General features: G+C 34.6%; 1 protein-coding gene across 1 annotated transcript; it reads left to right on the top strand.

Annotated features, from left to right (window-relative positions):
• Positions 1–537: 537 nt before the first annotated feature.
• On the top strand, positions 538–8,427 carry LOC144252494 (N(4)-(beta-N-acetylglucosaminyl)-L-asparaginase-like). The gene is made up of 7 exons (XM_077794774.1): positions 538–636; positions 1,374–1,486; positions 3,346–3,460; positions 4,597–4,672; positions 5,906–6,013; positions 6,707–6,840; positions 8,199–8,427. Exons 1-7 carry the CDS (start codon positions 540–542, stop codon positions 8,297–8,299), a joined length of 744 nt encoding a protein of 247 aa, XP_077650900.1. The 5' UTR covers positions 538–539; the 3' UTR covers positions 8,300–8,427.
• Positions 8,428–9,932: the final 1,505 nt, after the last annotated feature.

Here is a 9,932-nt window from a genome sequence, read left to right as displayed (position 1 = left end):
CTGTGCCTGTGCTTCATGTTAAGCTACATTTAGAATTGCAATTTCTCCTAAGCTCAAGATGGGAAAAGGTGTGAGTTTTGTCACAGGTCAGAACCACTAGCTTATTGTATTTGGCATTTTCAAACACAAGGAGTTTCCCTCTTGATTATTTAAAAGTGAATAACTTATCCTAATAATATCAATAACACATGAAAATAGATCTCCTATAACAGGGAGATTCTGACCTTATAAACCATCATTCACCTGACATCCACAAATATTATGGTTTGTGTGACCAGAAAACTTAAAGCCTCTTTCAGAAGCCATGTTTAAGAATTTTAGTTCTGTTGGAATATATGGTAAACTGATTTTCTGTTTTTTCCTTAATTCTGATCTTGTGGAAATCTATGAACTTCATGAATGTGCTTTTTGCTTTTCTGTGTTAGATGATGGAATTTATCCTACAAAACATTATTGCTTAGAGAACAGCAAGATTTTTAAATTTATGAACCTATGAAAATATCTTAATACATATTACGTTTTTTTCTTACAGCACTACCATGAATGTAGGAGCAGTAGGACGAATTAAAAATGCTATTGGTGTGGCACGGAAAGTACTAGAACATACAACACACACACTTTTGGCAGGAGAGTCAGGTATTTCTTAACTATACTGAAATTCTTTCTAGTCTTGTCTGTAGTCATCCCTGTGAAAAATAGTACTCAGAATCCAAGGAGAAAAGACTTCAGTTTAAATTCCAGCTCTTAATGTCTATTTAACTGGATAGGTAACTTCTAACCCTTACTTTCTTTGTCTTTAAAATAGGATTTAAAAAATAATAATAATTTATTACCTATAGATGAGTAAATGCTGGACTGAAATAGTGTTCACCATCAGTTTTTTCCCATATTATTACATTTTTATGGGTGCATCATTAACCTAGAGAGCATTATTAACATAAGAAGATAGGACTAGAAGGAATATGCTATGACAACATCACTTACTTGAAGACTTTCCACACTGTATACTAGAAATTATACAATGGACTATAATAAAAAATATTTTTAATGATATGTTTATCTAGTGACTCCAATAGGTTTCCTAAGATGGAGAGAGATGGTGAAGGTGAGGTAGCAAAGGATTCTGCATAACACACAACCCAGGGAACTCAAGCAGATCAGCTTTAAGTAGGACATATGAAAGTTGAAGATGTAGAAATTGATTTCCTTGAAATTGTTCATGTGTGAAAACTCTTTGAGAAAACTTTGTGTACCCCTCTGGATATCTTTGTGTACCGCATGTAAGAGGCAGCTGACCTAGGATGCCTCCAGCACATACATTTTGCTTGAAAGATGATACTTTGTTAATTTATACTTTCCTTCCTAATCGCCAGCCACCAAGTTTGCTGAAAGTATGGGGTTTACCAATGAGGATTTATCTACCAATGCTTCTCAAGCTCTTCATTCGGATTGGCTTGCTCACAATTGCCAGCCAAATAATTGGAGAGTATGTATATGTATTCAATCTCAAAAATAAATTACTTGAAAATATTAAAATTATTTCCTTTCAGTTCTCTCTTGCCTGCCTATTTCTGAGGATGCTTCTTAGCATCCTGGCTACATGTTACAGCTGGAGATTTAAGTTGTCTCTCTGGGCATTGACATGAGAGCTCCTTTAGCAGGCTCTGGTTCACATCCATGGTGAAGAACTACTGGTCTTTGGCAGTTGTTTGCAGACTAGGAAGATTCTGGGAATTGGAGCTGCCCCCATCAGAGATTTTCTGCTTATATTTCCTTGGATAAAGGCTGAAAAAGTCAAAGTTTTGGAAACATAAGTCTGAAATATTTTCCAGTTTTTATCTGTGTGAAGTATATATAAGTATATGTATGAAGTATATATCCAGCATCTTCCCATCACTTCAGTTAAAGATTTATACCATTAGGTATCTTGTTTGTTACTAATGGGATAATTTGTCTTTAATGGAATTTTTAGCACAAATCAGTTTGCCTTTTCCATACAGTTTCCTTCTTTGATTGTTTTATGGCCTCATCTTTTTTATTTTTCCCTAATTGCTGATTACCATGATGTCTCTGGGATTAACCATGGAAAAAGATGGTTGATAAAAGAGAATAGGGAAGGTACCTAGTATACTAATGTATAATGTGTACAGGTTGAACATCTCGAACCCAGAAATCTGAAATTCAGAACTCTCTGCCATGGTTCCACAAGTGAAAGACTCTACACACCTCATGTACTGCAGTTAAAATGCAGGTGCACTAAAAATATTGTATAGCATCACCTTCAGACCACTTGTATACAAAACAAACCCGTATATGAAATATAAATGAATTGCTTTAGACTTGAGTCCCATACCCATGGTATACTTGTAAAGATTCCAAAATCCAAGACAATCAAAAATCCAAAATATCTCTGGTTCCAAGAATGTCAGATAAAGGGATCATCAACCTATAGTAGTTTCTTGTTTTGTTTTATTGTTTTATTTATTTGTTTATTTTTATGCCACTAGGGATTGAACCCATCAGGTATTCTATCACTGAGCTATATAACTAGCCCTTTGTATTTTTAAATTTTGAGACAGCCTCACTGAAGCTGGGTTCAAAATTGAGATCTTGCTAGGTCAGCATCCCACACCACTGGGATTACAGGAGTCTACCACCTCACCCAGTCCTTATTTTAAACCAATCCATGTATACCACCTAAATTCATAAATGTGGATTATATTTTTGTGCCTTTAAGATTCAAAAGGATAGCTGGGTTTGCAACTCAGTGGTAGAGCGTTTGCCTAGTATGTGTAAGGTATTAGGTTCAATTTTCAGCATTGCATATAAATAAATAAAATAAATGTCCATCAACAAGTAAAAAATATATTTTAAAAATGTTTTTAAAGGAATCCTAGAGTACCACACTTAGAGCATATTTCATAAGCCTAGCTTTGGAAAGAAAAAAGTGGATTGCAAACAGTGGTTTTAAGTCTCAGAATTCTTATTTATCCAGGAAAAAAATTCTGAAGAGTACCATTGTGTTGTACCTTATTCCATTGGATTAATATCTAATTTAAAAAAAACCTCTTGTATTGTGCTTAGAATTTTAGCAAATAGAGACAAAAATCAGGGACCTGTTCTATGTGAGATATATATATATATATAAAACACATATTATGTAATTCTGAGACTAGCATGGGAATTTTGTAAACTTAGATATTCATCAATTTTCACATAAGACTCAACTACTCTTTATGTTTACATTACCATATATTTCTTACTAGTGTTAAGTGATTGTACATAACTACTTGTCAATTTCTAAGATACTCTTTCTTAAAAATAAAACTTAAATCTTATTTACAGAATGTAATACCAGATGCTTCAAAATACTGTGGACCCTACAAACCACCTGGTATCTTAAATAAGGATGATCCTACCTATAAAAAAGCAGAAGATGATTATGGTCATGATACTATTGGTAATTTGTCTTTTATACAGTTTTCATGATTAAAAGTTAATTACCTTCTTCATCCCTGTTCATGTACTAGAAGTTGATTTTGGCAAGTAAGTGCCTCTCTCTCATTTTTTCTCCTTGGTATGTATATAAATAAGAGAGATTTTATGTATACATGAATGTATTTGTTAAATTGCTTATACAAGATCCCCCCAAATCAAATATGACTATTCATGTGTTGATTTTTAATTCTTTGATAGTTAGTTCTTTATGTTGTTTGGTGGTACTAGGGACTGAACCCAGGGATGATATACCACTGAGCTACACCGCTCACATATCCAGGCCTTTTTATTTTTTTTTATTTTAAAAAAGCATCTCACTAACTTCTCTAGGCTGGCCTCCAACTTGCAATCCTCCTCAGCCTCTCAAATTACTGGGATTATAGGCATATGCCACTGTGCCTGGCTATCATTTGCTATATTAAAGTGGCCTTAAATAATTTTTCCAAGTTTTTAGGACAGACTTTTTTCTACTAGTCCATTTTAGTGATTTTATTTGGAATTACCCCTGGAAAAAAAAAAAGCAAAGTAATTCACCAATTTGAAGAGGAAGGATATGGGATGTCTATCAAATGACAATATGAAGCCAAGTCATCACAGTGCATAAATTATACTACTGATATAATTTTCACTATCCACAAATTTTCACATTACTTCTACGTGAAATTAATGAGAGTATATTTATATTATTTTCCTAGTTCAGGCTGTGAAAACACAGTACAAAGGCTGGTGACTTACAAACAACTGAAATTAATTCTCACAGTTGTGGAGGCTGGAAGTTCAAGGTCTAGGCATGAGTAGATCCTGTGTCTGGTGAGGGCCCATTTCCTAGCTCATGGGTGATGTCTTCTTCATGTCCTAATGCAATCGAAGGAGCTTAGCTAGCTCTCTGGGCCTCTTTAATAAAAGTAAGAGTCTTATTTGTTAGGGCTATGCCTTTATGACCTAATCACATCCCGGAAGCCTCCCTCCTAAATTCATCACTTTGTGGACATAAATTTTGGGGAGCCAACATTCAGACCAAGAAGTTATCAACTGCTCAATAATGTGGTTATATTTGAAGTAAACTTTAGGTACTGACAATTTTTTGTTTACTTCCAGGTATGGTTGTAATCCATAAGACTGGACGTACTGCTGCTGGTACATCTACAAATGGTATAAAATTCAAAATACCTGGGTTAGTGTTTTCATAAGAACAGAACTCTCAAATATATATAAATGTAAAGCAGTATGTGCTGGGTGCCCTGGAGGATAGTACAACCAAGTAGAGTGCCAGCCTCATGGCTGATGTAGATAAATGTGAAAGAAAACACATTAGATCTGCTAAGTGCCAAAGGAGGAGTCAGAGCCAGTGCTTTAGAGTTTAGGGTGGCTTAAAGTAAGTAGTTAGTAATGCCAATAAGGTGTTGCTAGCTAGGAACTGATCCTTGAGTCACAGAAAGGAAAGGGGATCTTCACAGCAAAGGCACTGGCAGGTAAAAGTAGTGCTCACTTCAGATTCAGGGCTTCTGCTGGCTGAAGAGATTGTTAGTGCATGGTGGAGAGGCAGGTGGTGGAAGGTAAGACTGGAAAGGAAGACTGGAAACATTTCAAGGAGTCTTATGTTAGTTTGAGGATTTCTAAATTTTATTTTGAAGTGGTAGAAAAGGATTAAAGATTTATTTACAAGGAAAAGCTTTGTCAAGAGTTTGACATATTGCATAATAAGCAAGAATAGATGTTAGGTAAAGAAAATCAATTTTGAGCCTCTTAAAATAACCCAGAAATCAGATGATAAAGAATGGTAATTATAGGAAAGTAGCTGTAAATCTTTGAATGTCAGCTTGGCATGTAACTAGCTGATTACAGTTTTTTTTTCATTTTTTAAATTGGCAAGTAAAAAGCATTTATGACATATGTATAATGTTTTCATATATGTATACACACATACACAGACATAGTGATTTAACTTATATATTACCTCACAAAATTGTTTTTTGTGGTGATTACAACTTAAAATCTGCTCTCAGCAATTTTCAGATAGACAGTAATAAAGGTGTTATTGTAATAACCATGATATACAATTGACCTCGTAAAGTTATTCCTCCTGTCTAATGGAAGTCTTGTGTCCTTTGACCAATATGTCTCCAGTTCCCTCACTCCCTGGTATCAAGCAATCACCATTTTCATCAGTTCTATAAATTCAACTTTTTTATACTCCATGTCTGATAATAAATTCTTAATTAATGTAGGTTTGTGAAAACTAAGTTGAAAAACCAACAAAAGTCTTTTCTCTATGTTGTGAAGAATTTACTTAAAACAATAATCAGTAGTTATGTGGAAATATCCTCTATTTTGGAAACAACTCATAATATAATTTATTTTACACTTGATTTCCTGTCCTAAATTCTTATGCTGTGTGCTCATAAAGTCGCATAGGAGACTCACCAATACCTGGAGCTGGGGCATATGCTGATGATACTGCAGGGGCAGCTGCAGCCACTGGGAATGGTGATATATTGATGCGTTTTCTGCCAAGGTATGACTTCTTACGTTTGTAAATTTTAGAGATCTTTATAGGGGATATGTTCTCTGTCAAGATATAAAATGAGCTTTTGTTTTGCATAATCTGATTGTGCACAAGAGCTTTTGAGAAATTTATATACAAACTTTTTGCCTATCATTTAATGATCATTCAAATTAAGTAATCATAGTTCCATGAAATAGAATAGTACCCTACTTCACAGATGAGAATATTTATAATTTATTCAAATGTAAGTCCACTAAGTCAAGGAGCTATGATAATTGATGAATCAAGTACGAAACATAGTCCCTATGTGCAGTCAATTACTAGAACTTCATGTTGCCTACGTGTACAGTATTTTCTCCTTTAATTGTAGCACCTTTTCTCTTTTAAATGTAACCTCTGTTCTCTGTGATTTCTGGTTGTTATTACTAAACCAGAAACTCAGCCAAAGTCAAAAAATACTAAGCCAGAAAAAAAACCTAATTTCTCAGTCTGAAACTATTGGTGGATGACTTGAATAGATGATATTATATCAAGATTTCCTTGCTTCAATGTTGATGCTTTAGTGAGAGTTAGCCACTCCCACTCATTATATGTATTCTATCAAATATGACAGTTTTGTTGGTTTTAAATTTCTAATTAAAGTTACCTGATTTGAAGTTTGCATTTGTTCTATGATACTGAAGTTCCCTCTGTTTAAATCAGCTACCAAGCTGTAGAATATATGAGTAGAGGAGAAGATCCAACCATAGCTTGCCAAAAAGTGATTTCAAGAATTCAGAAGTATTTTCCAAAATTTTTGGGGGCTGTTATATGTGCCAATGTAACTGGAAGTTATGGTAAGTTGAATTTGAATTTTGATTTATGCAAACCCTTTTAAATACTATATTGTACAATATACTAGTCAGTAGAACAGGGAACTATGTAGAGTAGGCTCTGAGTAAATGTTAATTGATGGTCTTTCAAGGCCCACAAAGTGTTAAAATATACCTAAAACCCTTTTTTGTTGACTACTGGTAGTTATATATTATCTGTTCTTTGGCTCTTAGTTCTTATCCCTACATGTTGAGATGTACTAATTTAGTTAGATGCTTTTACTAATTAGAAAGAGGTAGGGATAAATTATTTCCCATTCTTCTTTTCTAATTGTTACTTAAATATTTCAGCCATTTAGACCTTTTGGGAGTTCCAAAAGAACAAAATGTATTACTAATTTGTAAACCAAAGAAGTTTGCAGAATTATTTTTGCACTGTGTTTGAGGCATGTCTTTTGCTTCATTTACTTTCCGTATGAGCCTATCACAGTTTCAAAGCATTTTAAGATCAACCACTGCTGATTCTCATTAGTGAATTTTCAGATGGGGAAGATATACAGCTTATTGATCAATACAACTTATTAGGTTAGACTGCTTATTATTTTCTTTGATCTTTTACTTCCCACACGTCTGTATTTGAAAAACTTGTTTGTGGAATTCCTTATTCTTTTTTAAGTATTAAAACACAAAAGTCAGTAAGAGTTATGGGGAGGGAAGGTTTTATGTATGAAATAAGTCAGTTTCATTGATTCTCTCTTAAGAAATAAACTGTAGAAGGCTCGGAGTTGGATTTAATAGGATGGAAAATGCTAATTATATAATTGTAGATGAATTTAAAATGACTAGTACCTTACATTTGAAGTAATGAGAGTAGAAGGGACATCTCCCCCAAGGGTTTTTAAGCAGAAGATGAACCCAAGACAAAAAGCACCTTGTCAAATAACTCTTCTTTCTGTGAGATTAACAGAGTAGAAAAGAATAAGAAGCAGTGATGTTGGGGGGGGTGTTAATGGATGAATCATAGGAATGTTCTAGAGGCTAGGGAAATAAAATTTTTGGATGATGTTCCTGAATAATTTCTTGTAAGAAAGGGACATGAAACCATTAAAAAAGAAACAACAGCATGTGTATGGAACAGACAATCCGCAAATTTTCTGAAGTTCAAGAGGATTGCTCCCCCACCACCTGTTTTGGGGGTTTTGTTGTTTTTTTCTTTCTTTCTTTCTCTCATAACTACTCAGTGCCAAGGAAGGTACTTCTTTGTAGCTTTGTTGTACATATATAAACAATTGCCAGTGTCCAGGCAAATAGCAATATCTGTGTTGGTTATAAATATATGCATCCTGTATTTAACCACACATCTTTCTCTTTTTTGACCCAAGGTGCTGCTTGCAATAAACTTCCAACATTTACTCAGTTTAGTTTCATGGTTTATAATTCTCTAAAAAATGAACCAACTGAGGAAAAAATTGACTGCATCTAATCCATCTTCTCTGTCACTATCTGTATTTAAAGAAGAAAAAAACAAAAGCAAAAGGTTATAATCATCATGTAGTGGTTGTCTGCATTGTAAGATTTTTGTATAAACACAAAAATAAATTTATGCTGAAATGGCACTTTCTACATCTGAAATTTTTGTATTTTCTATTTTTATTTAAGCTTTGTACACTCCCTGAAAATTAATATCCATATGTGTATGTGTTGTATAGACTTAAATGTAAATGGTATTTGAATTTCTAATTGATGTTGCAAGAAATTACTACTTCGGGAATATATTTTCACAGTAATATACTAAATCCAAGTCAGCTATATTTGAGTACTTAAAATCATTAAACTATACAAGCCTTTTAGGTCTTCCTCAAAGGAAGAGTTACACTAAGACTTGGCAGATTAGTCCTGGTTAAATTTCAGTTTGTTATGTTCAGTATGACATACCTCTGACCACTGATTATTAGTTTTACCTAGTGTTCCTAATAGCTTGAAGCAGGAAGAATGATATTAATATAGATGCTTTTTATTTTGCACATATTAGAAAATATGGGCAATCTTCTGGTAAGCAATTATATTGATTTTGTTTGGATTACTCTCTAATGGATCTCTGGATGTAGGAAAGTTTTGAGCCACAAAAATCTCTGTCTTTAAGCTTCTGACAGTCAGTATTGGTCATGTCTTTTACAAATCATTGGGGGCATTTGATTTGTACTGTAATTTTACTAATGTCTTTTGCAGAGGTGGGATTACAATTAGAAATGTCAATAATGTGTTTTCTGGCTTGGTATTATTTTCCTAACTTCTGAACTACATCTGAAAAGTACGTGGAAGTTGTGTGTCTGCTTTCTTAGCATCATCTTGTTTTTTTATCCTCCCTCTGTACCAGGGATTGAATCCAGGGCACTTAACCATGAGCCACATCACCAACCCACTCCCCCTTTTTTTTTCTTTTATTTTGGGCTGGTGGGGGGGTACAGGGGATTGAACTCCAGGGCACTTAACCACTAAGCCACACTCCCAGCCCTCTATTTTGTATTTTATTTAGAGAGAGCATCTCACTGAGTTGCTTAGCACCTTGCTTTTGCCGAGGTTGGATTTGAACTTGCCATCCTCCTGCATCAGCCTCCCAAGCAGCTGTAACTATAGGTGTACACCATTGAACCCAGCTTTTAGCATCATCTTTTTCCTTCAGAATCATTCTCTTTAAAATCAGGAGTCTAACTCATTCCCCCATCATTCTTACCCCCCCTACCCTTTGCCCCCTCCTTTTCCGCTCCCTCCCCTTTGCCCTATCTAAAGTTCTTCCATTCCTTTCCCATGCCCCACCCCCACTGCCATTATGGGTCTGCATGCTCATATCAAAGGAAATATTCAGCCTTTGGTTTGGGGGATTGACTTGCTTCACTTAGCATTATATTCTCCATCTTCATCCATTTACCTGCCATGATTTTTTTCTCTTAATGCTGAGTAATGTTCCATTGTGTACATATACCAAAGTTTTCCTATCCCTTCATCTACTGAAGGAGATGGTGGAATGAGTTAGACATCATTACCCCAAGAACATGTATAAGACACAAATGGTGTGAAAATACTTTGTGCACAACCAGTGTCTTGAAAAATTGTGC

Source organism: Urocitellus parryii, unplaced genomic scaffold (assembly GCF_045843805.1).
Source record: "Urocitellus parryii isolate mUroPar1 unplaced genomic scaffold, mUroPar1.hap1 Scaffold_438, whole genome shotgun sequence".
NCBI lineage: Eukaryota > Metazoa > Chordata > Mammalia > Rodentia > Sciuridae > Urocitellus > Urocitellus parryii.
The sequence above is the reverse complement of the archived record's forward strand: the minus strand, read 5'-3'. Positions and strand labels throughout refer to the sequence as shown.